The sequence below is a fragment of the Ranitomeya imitator genome, chromosome 7 (assembly GCF_032444005.1).
Source record: "Ranitomeya imitator isolate aRanImi1 chromosome 7, aRanImi1.pri, whole genome shotgun sequence".
Classification (NCBI taxonomy): domain Eukaryota; kingdom Metazoa; phylum Chordata; class Amphibia; order Anura; family Dendrobatidae; genus Ranitomeya; species Ranitomeya imitator.
Window position 1 is genome coordinate 91427838 of NC_091288.1, and position 17465 is coordinate 91445302.

The window sequence follows — 17465 nt, forward strand, 5'->3', positions numbered from 1 at the left end:
AAAACGTTCATTTTTTTGAACAAAAGAAAAATTATATGACTATTGTTCTTTTGAACTAATTGACTAAATCCTGTTCGTGTTTAAGCAATGTGTAGAAATGTTGAAATCATCATTGTGGTTTCCTGCTTTGTATATTGTAGAGCTGAATCAAACTTTTTGGCTAGAAAGAGGCGGAGATAGGCTTAGGAAAATATGAAAGAGACAGGTATTCTTCTATTCTATCTGATGTAGGTTCTGAAGATAATAGTGAACCATGTTTTCCTTCTCTAGCAATCTTAGTTTATTATTTCTACAGCTCTAGCAATATATGAATGATACCATAATTTAACAGTGACCTTATCAATTTGCTCTGGTCACGCTTCATAGTTTTTACAGGTGCATGGAGACATATACCATATATTAATGCAACCATGATTCTAGGGAAGATCTGGTCTGTAGCTCTGATCATTCTGGTACAACATATAGGTAAGTCTATGCTTCGACATCAGTTCACCTGCTTTAGTTACCTTATATATGATTGCTCCTATATAATGCCACCTTTTAAAATTGAATTAAAAACTGTGTTGAAGATAATAGATTTTTTGGCTATATATTTTAGCATATTCTACAGGAATATCATTACCAGTGCTAGTGATTTTGGTATATCCCTCGATATTCCATAGAATAAACTGTATGTCTCCTATGTGGTTCACATTTGTGCATTTATTCATATTTCAAGCCCTCTTAAAAGTGTATTATGTCTTCACTCTTTACAATGCTATCATATCTCTAAAGTTCTTGTAGGAAATAATGGCCTTAAGTTACACAGTGCTGAGGTTTGGCTTCTGTATTCATTGGTGCATTTTACAATTTACAACAAAATTTTTCTGTTAATTTCACATATATGATTATTTTCGCCTATTGTGCAATCATAGTAATATTTTCAATTAATAGTCGTTTTATGCAATGTTTGCTTAGATAAAAAGATTGAAAATACTCTACATAGTATTTTTACGCATCTCCTTTCAGATTTTTCTTATCTAGACAGATCTAGTGGACTGATTTCACTAAACAAAATGTACAGTAGTTTTCTAACAAAAAAAAATGAGTAAACACAAATCACAATTTTTAATGCCCGGGGTTAAGAAACAAAGTTACTTAACACCTATGATACCAATAGAAAATGTAATTACTACTTCAAGGAAATCTATATTCTTAGAAATAGTTTTATAAACTTTAGATGAAAGTAGTTTATTCACTAGATTCTTCAATTCTGTTTCCAGTAATAGGAGTTGACTGTGCTTTATATTTTTTATGTTTTTGTTTTTTTGCATAATTTTTCAAAATGACTGTGATAAGTTTTTAAATTTCAATGTTTTGACTATTTTTTTTAAAAAACATAATTAATTAAAGTACGTCCTTTGTCAATGAAAGGATACTTAATTTGATAACAGTGATGAACATAGATATTAATGAGAGCTTAGGAATACTTTTAATTCTTGTAGCTGAACATTAAGTGTCATTAGGAATGTAATAAAATAAAGTTCTGGAAATAAACATATAAAGTACAAGCTAAACAAGAAGCATGGTTAAAAATGTAAATGGGTAAGATATTTAATATGCATGTATATTATTAATATATGTATTGGCATAAAGGGGTTTTCCATGATTTTTGCTTTCATTTGCAGATCTCAGCATCAGCTAAAATACTACAACATATGAAAATCGCTATTTGCCTTTTTTAAACACCCAACCCCCTTCAATCTCAAAGCCTCTATTCTAGTGGTCCACCATTGAACTCCAATTACCTTCCTGAAGCGATGTTATGTTATACTGCCACACGACTGCTTCAGCCCAACACTTGTTGCAGTGGTCACGTGCCTTACATATTGATATGACCACTGCATCCAGTGATTGGCTGCAGCATTTATGTGCTGGTACACCATATTGTAAGTGGAGAGGAACCACTGGATTTGCAAAGCTGGAGCAGTGAAAAGTTTAAAAACAATATGTGGACCTTTGTAAATGTTATTTCATTTGCTGGTGCCAGTTTTTTTTTTTTTTTAAATGCTGGAATCCCCCCATTAACACTTAGGGTGTCGGGCCACTGTTTCAGGCTGCCTTAAAACCACAAAAGTTATCGTCTTTAAAGGTATGCTAGATTTTCTCAATTGCAAGTAGTATTTATAACGATATTTATTTCCCAGATTCTTGGTATTTTGGATTTTTTCAAAATTTGGTTATCGCTAGATTTGTTGCACTTTTTTCTCCCTATGGATGGAAGACATTTAACCTTTATGATTATAAAATCATTGAGTTTATTTTGATCATCATGGACAGAGGAAAAGGTCCAAGTGGTTTTGTCTGGAACACATGCAAGGTTGTTATCAAGGCAGGCTCATAGTGAGAGGAACACCACAAATTGTTAACTACACATTTCAGAAGTTAAAACCTTATTGAGTTAGAAAACTCTGTCATGTTACAAATTTATTTGTTTTTGTAATCACATTTTTATCATCCAAAAGTGTAAAAATAAGTCTTAAAACTGTAGATGGGTGACGGTACTAGTAAAAATGTTGTGTTCACTGAAATCTAGAGTGGATAAAGTGGCACATTCTCTGACCCTTACAAAATTCTGTTAGCTGTAGTATTTACTATAGAAACTCTTATCTTTCTTTCTATAGTGGCATGTGGGGTTATTAGGAGCTGAGTATTCTTCATTCCAAGATGGAAGTTGAATCTATGGATCTATCCAACTTTTGGTCTGTACTGTATGTATATATATATATATATGTATATATATATATATATATATATATATAATATACATTCAGTACAGTCCAAAAGTTTGGACACACCTTCTCATTTAAAGATTGTTCTGTATTTTTATGACTATGAAAATTGTACATTGCTGCAGTATATAAATCCACATGTATTAATTCATAGTTTTGATGCCTTTAGTGTGAATGTACAATTTTCATAGTCATGAAAATACAGAAAAATCTTTAAATGAGAAGGTGTGTCCAAACTTTTCGTCTGTACTGTATATTGAGCAAAAGCATTTACTGTATAGTTGGGGCCATTTAATTTTGGATGTGATGGTAGGTGTTCATTAAATATCTGATTCTAGACTTCAATGCATAAACTTTAAGATTTTACCTGGAACCTAAATATCAGTGTTTCATTGTGTGTGTGTGCGTGTGTGTGTATGTTTGTACGGGAGGTTATAGGGAGTGGGCTGCATTGGCTTCAGAACCCTTGAATTCCCTTTAAGGCTAGGTTCACATTGCGTTAATGGGTTAACGATAACGGACTGCGTTGCACGGTGAAAATGTTGCAATTAACGCCGTGCAACGGGTCCGATAGCGCACCCATTGACAGCAATGTGATTTTTTGCTGTAGCGCATCGCTAGCGCATGCCATTTTCGGCACGTGCTAGTGATGTGCCGTTCTTTTCTGATGGACCTCGGACGCTGCTTGCAGCGTCCGAGGTCCGTCCCTCGCTAGCGCAGATCAGGGATCTGTGCTAGCGGGGATGCCGAACGCGGACCCTAAACAAACATTGCGTTAGCGCAATCTGTTAGCGCTATGCGCTTAACGGATTGCCCTAACGCAATGTGAACCTAGCCTAAGGCTGTGTGCACACATAGCAGATTTTTTGCGGTTTTTCGCTATAAAAATGCTGTAAAACCGCAAAAAAAAAACACTCACATTAAGCATCCTATTTAATAGAATGCAATCCGCATTTTTTGTGCACATGCTGCATTTTTTTTGCTGAGCGGATTCGCATTCCAGAAAAAAACGCAGCATGTTCATTAAATTTGCAGAATTGCGGGGATTCCGCACACCTAGGAATGCATTGATCTGCTTACTTCCCGCATGGGGCTATGCCCACCATGCGGGAAGTAAGCAGATCATGTGCGGTTGGTAGCCAGGGTGGAGGAGAAGAGACTCTCCTCCACAGACTGGGCACCATATAATTGTTAAAAAAAAGAATTAAAATTAAAAAATCGTGATATACTCACCTTCAATGGCCTCCGGAGTCTTCCTGCCCCTCAGCGCTGCACGTGGCCGCTTCCGTTCCTGTAGATGGTGTGTGAAGGACCTGCGATGACGTCACGGTCACATGACCGCGATGACATCGCGATGACATCGAAGGTCCTGCACACACACCATCTATAGGAACGGAAGCCGCTGAGGAGATCTGCTGTTTGCGGTAGGTGAGTATAACCATTTTTTATTTTTTTAAATTATTTTTAACATTCTATCTTTTACTATTGATGCGGAATAGGCTGCATCAATAATAAAAAGTTGGTCACACTTGTCAAACACTGTTTGACAAGTGTGACCAACCTGTCAATCAGTTTTCCAAGCGATGCTACAGATCGCTTGGAAAACGCTAGCATTCTGCAAGCTAATTATGCTTGCAAAATGCTAGTTTTCTGCAGGAATATGCATGCCAATTCCGCATGCGATATACCCGTGGCAGGAGGCGCAGAATTGCAGCGGAAATTTCCGCGGCAATTCTGCAACGTGTGCACTTAGCCTAAAGGTAATTGATTAATGGATGCTACTGCAACCAGTAGGTCACTTTTCATGAAAAGAACATTTCAGCTACCTCCTGTAAAGTGATAACAGAATCAATTTAAAAATTTAAGAATATATATTAATTGCCTGGATTGAAGGCTACAATGTATGACCAATAAAGTGGTTTTGCATCTCCTTTTCTTAAAACCTCATGGATTATCTATTGAACAAGTCATCAATATTTGGTGGAACTCCCTCACCAATCAGCTGTTTGAAGGGATCATAGCTCTCCAGCAATTGAAGGTCCACTTTAAAGTGTTGCCCATTACCACACAACCAATTATGAACAGCTCGGTGTCGGTGTTGGAATCTTATTCTCCTCAACATATTTATTAATGATCTAGTAGAAGGTTTGCATAGTAAAATATTGATATTTGCAGATGATACAAAACTATGTAAAGCAGTCAACAATACAAGTGAAGATAGTGTTCTGCTACAGATGGATCTGGTTAAGTTGGAAAATTGGGCTGAAAGGTGGCAGATGAGGTTTAACAATGATAAATGTAAGGTTATACACATGGGAAGAAGGAATCAATATCACCATTACACACTGAATGGGAAACCACTGGGTAAATCTGACATGGAGAAGGACTTGGGGATCCTAGTTAATGATAAACTTACCTGGAGCAGCCAGTGCCAGGCAGCGGCTGCCAAGGCAAACAGGATCATGGGGTGCATTAAAAGAGGTCTGGATACACATGATGAGAGCATTATGCTGCTTCTGTACAAATCTCTGGTTTGACGGCAAATGGAGTACTGTGTACAGTACTGAGCTTCTGTGCTCAGGAAGGATATAATGAAACTAGAGCGAGTACAAAGGAGGGAAACAACATTAAGAAAGGGGATGGGAACTACAATACCCAGAGAGATTAGCAAAATTAGGATTATTTAGCCTAGAAAAAAGATGACTGATGGGTGATTTAATAACCATGTATAAGTATATAAGGGAACAATATAAATATCACTCCAATGATCTGTTTATACCAAGGAAGGTGTCTGTCACAAGGGGGCTTTCTCTGCGTCTTGAGGAGAGAAGGTTTTTCCACCAACATAGAAGAGGATTCTTTACTGTTAGGGCAGTGGAAATCTAGAATTCCTTGCCTGAGGAGGTGGTCATGGCGAATTCAGTCGAGGGGTTCAAGAGCGGCCTGGATGTCTTCCTGGAGCATAACAATATTGTATCTTACAGTTATTAGGTTCTTTAGAAGGGTGTAGATCTGGGGATTTATTTATTGATGGAATATAGGCTGAACTGGATGGACAATTGTCTTTTTTCGGCCTTGCTAACTATGTTACTATGTTACTGCCCAACTGTGCAGCTGTGAGCAGGTAGCGAGATGCAGTAACAGACAGAAGGCAGATCAAGGGTTAACGTTATTTTTACTTGAACAGGGGAATACTCCACACAGGGAGGAGAAGGGAGAAACAGGGGTTTGGCAGATGATATAAGCATAATAGGTGTGCTATGGGAGGTAACAAGGGCAACAAGTATAGCAACTGTTCATTAAGGGTTAACTTATCAGTCCGACGTCTTCCTGACTGCAGAGTAACAAGTTAAAATGGTGGTGCCAACGTGTTAGCACGTGATGAAGAGCTGTCCCTCGTAGAGGAGCTGTCTCTGGATGGTCTAGTTCTCAAAACTTGGTCTGCACCAGGCGATGTAGTTTCTGTAGATGATGACTATGTTCTTGGACCCAAGTGGACACCCCCGTCCATGGGTAGTCCTCTTCTGGATCCAGCTCCAGCTCAGTAATCTCTCTTCTTGGCCGGCCGAGCAGCAGGGTATATGGAGAGTAACCGGTGGTGCGACGTACTCGGTTGTTATACACCCACACTAACTCAGCTACGAATTGAGGCCACCGGGCGTTTCAGCCTTCCTCTAGTGTCTTTAACATCTGGATAAGAGTTCACAGGCTCTATTTCCCTGAGGGTGATAAGGTGTCATCCGAGATTTTTCGATCTGGCACAGGCGATGCAGTTCTTCCATCACTCGCCCTAGAAAACAGGCACTTAGATCAGAGTGGATTCTCTTCGGGCACCCGTACACTTGAATGAAATTCTTGCAGATGCCATGTGCTGCTGATTCGGCAGGTTGGTCACATGTCGGAGTCACAACAGTAAACTTAGTGAAGTGATCCATCATTACTAGACAATGCTCATATCCATGGTGGGCCGTATCTATCATCAGATAATCTATCCAAAATACTTCTAGAGGAGCAGAAGTCACGATGGTCTGTGTGGGAGCTCTCTGCTCCAGAGGTTTAGCTAATACGCAGCTTCTACACTAGCTTTTGCAGCCACTGAAAGGTCTTCTCTTGACCAAAGTTAGCTCTTCCTTCATGTGCTTCCGTGGCCACATTAGAAAGCAGCGCATCGGGGCTCACCACCTGCCAGGTGACACCCAGTTCCCGTTGTAGCTGAATCTTTCGGTACAATAGCCCATTCTTCAGTTGAAACCTTTCCCACTGTCGAATGATTTGCAGAGTTCCTGGGGACAGGGAGTCTCTCTCTCTTTGACTGGGAAGTTGTTTCAGAGTTACCCACTGTCTCATTTGAACGAGTTCCTCATCTTCTTGTTGTGACCAGACCCACTCATCATGGGACCGTCCCAGTATGCATTTTTGAGTCACTGCCTGTACCTGTTCCTAGGTAGCTGCCAACATCCTGACAGAATCCCGGAACTCAGGGACCTCTTCAGCCTCCAGCTCATTGTCATGGTTGGGCCCAGGCTTTTCCTGTGTCACTCTGGATAAGGCATCTGCGTGAGTTTTTTTTCAGCTCCCCTCTTGTATGTGATGTTATATTGAAACTTTGCCATCTGAACCACCCAGTGCTGCTCCAGGGCGCCTAGTCTTGCATTTTCCAGGTGGGCCAAAAGGTTATTATCGGTGCGCACCAGGACTTCAGAGCCAGACAAGTATTCTGCAAACTTCTCAGTCATGGCCTACACTAATGTCAACAGCTCCAGTTTGAACGAACTGTAGTTGTCTGGATTCCCTTCAGAGTCATGTAGGGACTGGCTAGCATATGCAATTACCTGCTTTTTCCCATCTTGGATCTGAAACAACACAGCTCCAAGTCCATGCAAGCTTCCATCAGTGTGGAGAATAAATGGCTGAGAGAAGTCTGCATAGGCTAACACTGGCATTTTAGTCAAAGCCACCTTCAAAGTTCAAAACGCTTTCTCCTGGCATTCTCCCCACAAAATAGTCCAGTTCTTTGCACCAGATGGCACTCCTTTCAACAGTTCTAGCAATGGGTTCAAAATGCGAATAAAGTTCTTGACAAAACGCCGATAATACCCGGTGAGGCACAGGAAGGGCTGTACATCTTTCACAGTCTTTGGGGTAGGCCAATCTTGAACTGCAGCAATTTTCTCACAGGATGGTCTCACCCTCTCCATAGAGACATGTCCCAAGTACTCAATCTGGGTGCGAAATAAATGACACTTCTGAGGCTTCACTTTCAAACGTGTCTCTGAAGCTGGCTCAACATCTGTTCTAGTCTTTGCAGATGTTCCTCAATCGTGATGGCATACACGATGATATCATCCAGATAGATAAGAGTGGCCTCAAAGTTCAAGTTGCCTAGACACCTCTCCATAAGTTGCTGCATTGTTCCAGGGGAGTTAGCCAGGCCAAAAGGCATCCGGTTGAATTCGTATAGGCACATAGGCAGTATAAAGGTCGTTTTTGCTCGGTCATGCTCGGACATACAGTAGGTACTTGCCAATAGCCACTGGCTAGATTCAACCATGAGAAATATAAATCTCACATAGTGCAGGCATTCAGTTGTGATAGTCCACACAGAAACGTAAAGTTCCATCTTTCTTTCGTACTAGCACAATGGGAGTAGCTCATGGGCTCTGGCTTTCTCCAATAACACCACTCTGCAACATCTGTGTCAGCATCCCCGTAATCTATTGGTACATTTGTGATGGGATTTGTTGGTATCGTTCTCTTATGAGCGCGGCATTCCCAATTGGAATCTCGTGGGTAATTGCCATAGTGCAGCCAAAATCATCCTCGTGGCGTGCAAACACATCTTGCTATCATCCTAACAGAGCTTCTACCTGATGGACCTGCTGTGGTGTAAGTTCTGTTAATTCAGTCCGCATAGGCTCCAGAACACGGCTCCCCTCTTGCAGGTGCTGAAGTTCTGGTGTTGATGCCGTGTCTATGGCCACGGTCCAAGGATCTCCCTGTTTCACTGTCAACTGTATGGCCTGTAGTGGTATCAGCTTCTCTGGTATGTCCAGAATTTGCGCAACTTCACTCCAGGGGGGAGAAGCGTGAGATTATCTTCTTCCACTGGGACCATCCCATGGTGCACAGTAGCTAACGTCTGTGCAGCAAAAAAGCCCTGGATGTAATTGCTCCATATATGCTGGCTCTATCTGTATCTTGACCCCTTCCAGAGGGGTACACGCTCGGACCGGCAGAGTATGTACGGTCTGACCTGGCGGCAGAACCAATTTGGCTGCGGCTGGAACGATCACTTTTCCTGACATCTTCCCATCACTAGAAGTTTCTTGAGCTTGGGCCGTATGGATTAGCTGCTGGAACACTCTCCTCTGGGGAGTGCGAGGGCTCCACTGTTTTAGGAACACATCTGGGTACTCGTTGATGAGAAGACTTCCGAATTCCTTCAATATGTTCATCCCTAGAGTGACAGCATGTCCATTAGCTGCAGTCAGCACCACTCCCTTCCAAACCAGGTCCTTAACACACACGGTGATTTGCATCCAGACCACTCATGCGACCGGGATGGGTAAGTGATTAGCAGCCGTTATTTTTATCACTAGGCCCAATGCATGCTGCATCGCTTTAGGGAAATGTCATCAGAAGTAAATTTCAGGCATCGTGGTCACCTGTGAGACGGTCTCAACAAAACATCGGATGGCCCGACCATCCATATCGGCCCAGACGAGAGGGCACATGGAAACTAGACTTGTGGGACTTCTGATTCTCCTTCTTGACTGTTCAGTCTCTGGGCAGCGTCCCCCAGCCTCGGAGCCCCCTAGTTTAACGGACGGCACTGCAGGGATCAGCTGTAGTGCGGGTCTGCACTGTCACAGTGTTCAGAGGACGTACCCCAAACTTCCCCTGCTGAGTGCTGCATGCCAAGTCTGTCTGCTTTAATATGGCTATAGCTCTGCCCCCTGCTGTCAAGAACAAAGGTCGGTCCAGGTCTCTAAGCTTTCTCCCAGACAACAAAGGTGGCAGCTCCAACAGTTCCGGACCCAGCGCAAGAAAGGTACCCCCGGTACAGCCCTTCTTCTTACACAGCTTAAAATGAAAAATAAAAAACTGCATGCTTACCTAATAATCTTCAGTTTAGACAGAATAATGAAGGCTGTAGTCTAGAATTTGATCAGTAGTGCACAATTCTTTTAATTGTTAACGCTGCTCTATAAAGAGCAATGGAGTAATTTTAATTATGACTATACCTGGTATTACAGCTCATTCCCATTAACTTGATTGTGTTGAAACTGTGATGTTGGGGTTGAAGCCTGGCAAATAAAAGTATGTGGTTCTGCTGGGTGTAAAGCAAAAGAAAATACAAGCACCACAAATTGAACTGTATCAACTCACTGTGTACTTAAAAAAAATCTAACAAAGAAAAAAGAAGTATGCATGAAGTGAGGATCATAAAAATAATATATATCAATTATATTTAACTTGGCCAAAGAATACACATACATAAAGCTTTAAAAACAGCTAAAGGTACCGTCACATTTAGCGACGCTGCAGCGATCTAGACAACGATCCCGATCGCTGCAGCGTCGCTGTGTGGTCGCTGGAGAGCTGTCACACAGACAGCTCTCCAGTGACCAACTATGCAAAGTCCACTGGTAACCAGGGTAAACATCGGGCTACTAAGCGCAGGGCCGCGCTTAGTAACCCGATGTTTACCCTGGTTACCAGTGCTAATGTAAAAAAAAACAAACACTACATACTTACATTCCGGTGTCTGTCCCCCGGCGCTGTGCTTTCCTGCACTGACTGTGAGCGCCGTAAAGCACAGCGGTGACGTCACCGCTGTAATCTGCTTTACGGCTGGCCGGCGCTGACAGTGCAGGGAAGCAGAACGCCAAGGGACGCGACAGACACCAGAATGTAAGTATGTAGTGTTTGTTTTTTTTTACATTTACACTGGTAACCAGGATAAACATCGGGTTACTAAGCGCGGCCCTGCGCTTAGTAACCCGATGTTTACCCTGGTTACCAATGAAGACATCGCTGAATCGGCGTCACACACGCCGATTCAGCGATGTCTGCGGGAGATCCAGCGACAAAATAAAGTTCTGGATTTTCTGCTCCGACCAACGATGTCACAGCAGGATCCAGATCGCTGCTGCGTGTCAAACACAACGATATCGGTATCCATGACGCTGCAACGTCACGGATCGCTAGCGATATCGTTGTGAAGTTGATCAGTGTGAAGGTACCTTTAGACCACAATAATGCAACAAAGTGTGTTTTGTTGATAAGGCGGACAGTCATAAACTCAGCTAGTAACAATGGAAACAAGAATTCACCAAATTTATAGCACCAGCTCAATTATCACGATTTGGTTTTATAACAACTATCACGTACAAGATACCAAAATAGAAATGTATAGTGCCAAAATGAGTATAAATAATTTTAATCATAAAGTAATGCATAAAAATATAAAAACCTGTCAATTATGAGACACACACAGTGCACAACATATAAACATATACAGTCATGGCAGAAAGTGTTGGCACCCTTGAAATTGTTCCAGAGAATTAAAGGGAACCTGTCACCTCGTTTTTTGAGATTGAGCTATAAATACTGTTAAATAGGGCCTGCGCTGTGTGTTCCTATAGTGTATGTAGTGTACCCCGATTCCCCATGTATGCTGAGAAATAACTTACCAAAGTCGCCGTTTTCGCCTGTCAATCAGGCTGGTCAGGTCGGGAGGGCGTGGTGACATCGCTGGTTCTTCCTCAGCTTTACGTTGGTGGCGTAGTGGCGTAGTGGTGAAGACACAGCGCGCGATCTGCGCTGTCATCCCTTTCGTCGGTGGGGGCGGCCATCTTCCTGGGGCCGCGCGTGCGCAGATCGAGTGCTCTGCTGCACGGGGCTTCAGGAAAATGGCCGCGGGATGCCGCGCGTGCGCATTAGAGATCGCGGCGGCCATTTTCCCAAAGCCGCCCCCACCGACGAAAGGGATGACAGCGCAGATCGCGCGCTGTGTCTTCACCACTACGCCACTACGCCACCAACGTAAAGCTGAGGAAGAACCAGCGATGTCACCACGCCCTCCCGACCTGACCAGCCTGATTGACAGGCGAAAACGGCGACTTTGGTAAGTTATTTCTCAGCATAGGTGGGGAATCGGGGTACACTACATACACTATAGGAACACACAGCGCAGGCCCTATTTAACAGTATTTATAGCTCAATCTCAAAAAACGGGGTGACAGGTTCCCTTTAAGTATTTTTCCCAGAAAGTTATTGCAATTACACGTTTTGTTATTCAAATGTCTATTTCCTTTGCGTATATTAGTATTGGAACAACACAAAAAAGAGAAAAAAAGTCAATTTCGCCTTAATTTGACACAACCCCCCCCCCCAAAAAGGACCAGACACAATTCTTGGCACCCTCAACTTAATATTCCACACCCTTTGGAATAAATAACTGCAATCAATCACTTCTTATAACCATCAACAAGCTTTTTACACCACTCATCTGGAGCTTTTAACCATTCTTCTTTTGCAAACAGCTCCATGTCTCTCATATTTGATTGGTGCCTTCTCCCAACAGCAATTTTAAAATCTATCTACAGGTATTCAATGCGATTTAGATCCAGACTCATTGCTTGCCACTTCAAAACATTTCAGCTCTTTGTTTCCATCCATTTCTGGGTGCTTCTTGAAGTATGTTTGCTTGGAGTCATTATCCTGCTGGAAGACCAATATCTAGTATGCAAACCTAGCTTTCTGACACTGACAACTACATTGCGACCCAAAATCCTTTGGTAATCTTCAGCCTGCATGATAGCTTGAAAACCCAGTCAAGGCATCCAGTGCCAGGGGTACTGTGTTCTTTTTTTCATAGGCCTCATTCTGTTAAATAATGAGCTTTACTAAAAAACTCTATCTTGGTCTCATCTTTTCACAAGACGCTTTCCCAGAAGGATTTTGTCTTACACATACATTTTGGCAAACTGTAGTCTATCTTTTTATCTGTATCAGCAGTGGGAATCTCCTGCCATAGCGTTTCAGTTAATTCAAATGTCGACGTATAGTTTGCGCTAACACTGATGCAACCTGAGTCTGCAGGAAAGCTTGAATTTCCTTGGACCTTGATTGGTGATTTTGCACAAGCATCACATGCTTGAAACAAAGTTGCTTACCCACAATTTTGAAAAAGTGCCAACAATTTGGGGGGTTTGTGTGAAATGATTCCCAATTTGCCTTTTTTCTCGTTTTTTTGTGTTATTCCAATACACACAAAGGAAATAAACATGTATATATCAAAACGTGTAATTGCAATCATTTTCTGGGAGAAATACTTCATTTTCTGTGACAATTTCCAGGGTGCTGACACTTTTGGCCATGACTGTATATATATATATATATATATATATATATATATATATATATATATATACACACAGTATATATACAGTACAGACCAAAAGTTTGAACACACCTTCTCATTTAAAGATTTTTCTGTATTTTCATGACTATGACAATTTTAAATTCACACTGAAGGCATCAAAATTATGAATTAACACATGTGGAATTATATACTTAACAAAAAAGTGTGAAACAACTGAAAATATGTCTTATATTCTAGGTTCTTTAAAGTAGCCACCTTTTGCCTTGATGACTGCTTTGCACACTCTTGGCATTCTCTTGATGGGCTTCAAGAGGTAGTCACCGGAAATGGTCTTCCAAAAATCTTGAAGTTGTTCCCAGAGATGATTAGCACTTGTTGGCCCTTTTGCCTTCACTCTGTGGTCCAGCTCACCCCAAAACATCTCGATTGGGTTCAGGTCTGATGACTGTGGAGGCCAGGTCATCTGGCGTAGCACCCCATCACTCTCCTTCTTGGTCAAATAGCCCTTACACAGCCTGGAGGTGTGTTTGGGGTCATTGTCCTGTTGAAAAATAAATGATGGTCCAACTAAACGCAAACCGGATGGAATAGCATGCCGCTGCAAGATGCTGTGGTAGCCATGCTGGGTCAGTATGCCTTCAATTTTGAATACCTTTCATTTGGGCTATCCTGTTCAGCTGCCATCTACCTGAGGTCAGTCCTGGAGTAGCAGCTGGTCCTGCCTCCTTTGTCTTTCCTTTGTCAGCCGCTGTGCATCCATGGTCAGATTTGGTGAGGCCCAGACACAGTGGTTCCAAGCAAAAAGTTGCAATATTTTTGTGAAACTCGAGCTTTGCAACTTTTCAAAGCAATTTACATCATAATTTTGGAGAAATTGCAGGGGGGGGGGCATAATGGGGGGCCATAATGCATTACTTTGTGAGCAGCAGTAAGATACATGTGAATTTGTGGTGTATAATGAAGATTTTCTTGTTGGAGCATTGCGTACCATGTTAATTCTTTTATTCCCTTTGATGTGCACTCTCTAGATTCTGCACTAGAACACATAACACAACGTATCTATTTTGTCCAAAGTGTTCCTTTGCCCTGGCACTTTAACTGACAGGAGGCAATGCAATGTCCTGAGTCGACTGTCAAAGTCCTGGGATGCTTAGATGCTTACAGTAACTGTTTTCAGTGATGTGAGCAGTGACAGAAGCTATACCGGTCATTTATTTTCTTGTCAATGTCACACTACATTATCCAAGTATTAACCAGAATTATCAATTACAGAGAGAAGTTTAACCCCTTAACTACCGCCGATACGCCTTTTAACGGCGGCAGTTAAGGGTACTTAAACCACAGCGCCGTTAATTACCGGCGCTGTGGAAAAAGTAAATAGCGCCCCCCAGAGTCCGATTTTCTCCGGGGGTAGCCGAGACCTCAGAGAACATGATTCGGGTTTTTTTTTACCAACCCCGCTTTTGCGATCGCCGGTAATTAAACGTTTACCGGCGATCGCAAAAAAAACGCAATTTCCCTTTTAATTTCTCTGTCCTCTGACGTGATCACACATCAGAGGACAGAGAAATGGGGTCCCAGATAGCCCCCCAATACTCACCTGTCTCCCCCGGTGCTCCTCGTGGCTCCCGATGGGCGCCGCCATCTTTTTCCGGCAAAAAAATGGCGGGCGCATGCGCAGTGCGCCCGCCGGCCGGCACTGGGAGGATCTTTGGGGTCTTGGCTGCCGGTGGTAGCCGAGACCCCAAAGAAAATGATCGGGGTCGGTTATACCGACCCCTGTTTTGCGATCGCTGGTAATTAACTGTTTACCGGCGATCGCAAAAAAAAAAAGTGGTGTGTAATTCTCTGTCCTCTGATGTGATCGCACATCAGAGGACAGAGAAATAGGGGGATTCAGGGACCCTATTATACTTACCGGTGTCCCTGGGTCCCTGGGTCCTCCTACGTCCCCTCCTGCCCGCCGGCATCTTCTTTAGGAAACAAAATGGCGGGCGCATGCGCAGTGCGCCCGCCATCTGTCGCCATCTGCCGGCCGGCAGGAGAAAGCAGTTGGGGCTAAAATTAGGAATAGGGTTAGCGTTAGGGTTAGGGCTAGGGCTAGGGTTAGGGTTAGGGTTAGAGCTAGGGTTAGGGCTAGGGTTAGGGTTAGGGTTAGGGTTAGGGCTAAATTTAGGGTTAGGGTTGGGGCTAAATATAGGGTTATGGTTAGGGCTAAATTTAGGGTTAGGCTTCTTTCACACTTGCGTCGGTACGGGGCCGTTGCAATGCGTCGGCCCGACATACCTACGCACGTTGTGAAAATTGTGCACAACGTGGGCAGCGGATGCAGTTTTTCAACGCATCCGCTGCCCAATCTATGTCCTGGGGAGGAGGGGGCGGAGTTACGGCCACGCATGCGTGGTCGGAAATGGCGGACGCGACGCACAAAAAAACGTTACATTGAAAGATTTTTTGTGCCGACGATCCGCCAAAACACAGCTGATCCAGTGCACGTCGCGATCCGTCGGCAATACAAGTCTATGGGCAAAAAAACGCATCCTGAGGGCACATTTGCAGGATCCGTTTTTTGTCCAAAACGACGGATTGCGATGGATGCCAAACGACGCAAGTATGAAAGTAGCCTTAGGGTTGGAGCTAAAGTTAGGGCTAGGGTTGCGGCTAAAGTTAGGGTTAGAGTTGGGATTAGGGTTAGGGTTTGGATTAGGGTTGGCATTAGGGTTACGCTTGGGATTAGGGATAGGTTTGGGATTAGGGTTAAGGTTAGGGTTGGGATTAGGGGTGTATTGGGATTAGGGTTAGGTTTGAGGTTAGGGTTGAGATTGGGATTAGGGGTGCGTTGAATTTAGGGTTTTGATTAGGGTTATGGTTAGGGTTGACATTAGGGTTGTTTTGGGGTAAGGGTTGTGATTATCGTTAGGGTTGTGATTAGGATTATGGATCGGGTTGGGATTAGGGATAGGGGTGTGTTGGGGTTAGGGTTGGAGTTAGAATTGGGGGTTTCCACTGTTTAGGTACATCAGGGGGTCTCCAAACACAACAGCCAATTTTGCGCTCGAAAAGTCAAATGGTGCTGCCTCCCTTCTGAGCTCTGCCGTGCGCCCAGTGGGTTACCCCCACATATGGGGCATCAGCATACTCGGGATAAATTGGACAACAACTTTTGGGGTCCAATTTCTCCTGTTACCCTTGTAAAAATAAAAACTTGGGGGCTACAAAACCTTTTTTGTGGAAAAAAAAATATTTTTTATTTTCACGACTCTGCATTATAAACTGTGAAGCACTTGGGCATTCAAAGTTCTCACCACACATCTATATAAGTTCCTTGGGGGGTCTAGTTTCCAAAATGGGGTCACTTGTGGCGGGTTACTACTGTTTAGGTACATCAGGGGCTCTGCAAACGCAACATAACGCCCACGGACCATTCTATCTAAGTCTGCATTCCAAAACGGTGCTCCTTCCCTTCCGAGCTCTGCCGTGCGCCCAAACAGTGGTTTACCTCCACATATGGGGCATCAGCATACTCGGAATAAATTGGACAACAACTATTGCTGTCCAATTTCTCCTGTTACCCTTGTGAAAATAAAAACTTGGGGGCTACAATATCTTTTTTGTTGAAAAAAAAAAATTTTTTATTTTCACGACTCTGCATTCTAAACTTCTGTGAAGCAATTGGGCATTCAAAGTTCTCACCACACATCTAGATAAGGGTTTCTACTATTTAGGCACATCAGGGGCTCTCCAAACGCGACATGGCGTCCGATCTCAATTCCAGCCAATTCTACATTGAAAAAGTAAAACGGCACTCCTTCTCTTTCAAGCTCTGCGGTGCGCCCAAACAGTGGTTTACCCCCACATATGGGGTATTGACGTACTCAGGAGAAATTGCACAACAACTTTTGTGGTCTAATTTCTCATGTTACCCTTGTGAAAATAAAAATTTGGGGGCAAAAATATCATTTTTGTAGAAAAAATGTGATTTTTTTATTTTCACGGCTCTACGTTACAAACTTCTGTGAAGCACCTGGGGGTTTAAAGTTCTCACCACACATCGAAATAAGTTCCTTAAGGGGTCTAGTTTACAAAATGGGGTCACTTGTGGGGGTTTTTCACTGTTTAGGCACATCAGGGACTCTCCAAACGCGACATGGTGTACGATCTCAATTCCAGCCAATTCTACATTGAAAAAGTAAAACGGCACTCCTCTTCCAAGCTCTGCAGTGCGCCCAAACAGTGGTTTACCCCCACATATGGGGTATCGACGTACTCAGGAGAAATTGCACAATAACTTTTGTGGTCTAATT

The 17465-nt window shown here is 42.9% G+C and overlaps 1 protein-coding gene across 1 annotated transcript in view; it reads left to right on the forward strand.

Annotated features, from left to right (window-relative positions):
- Positions 1-213: 213 nt before the first annotated feature.
- The window catches only part of CD28 (CD28 molecule), a 44711-nt gene continuing 27459 nt past the window's right edge, over positions 214-17465 (forward strand). The window contains exon 1 of the mRNA XM_069735375.1: positions 214-465. Within this exon, the coding sequence (XP_069591476.1) occupies positions 411-465 (55 nt within the window). The 5' untranslated portion in view covers positions 214-410. The remainder of the gene's footprint in view (positions 466-17465) is intronic.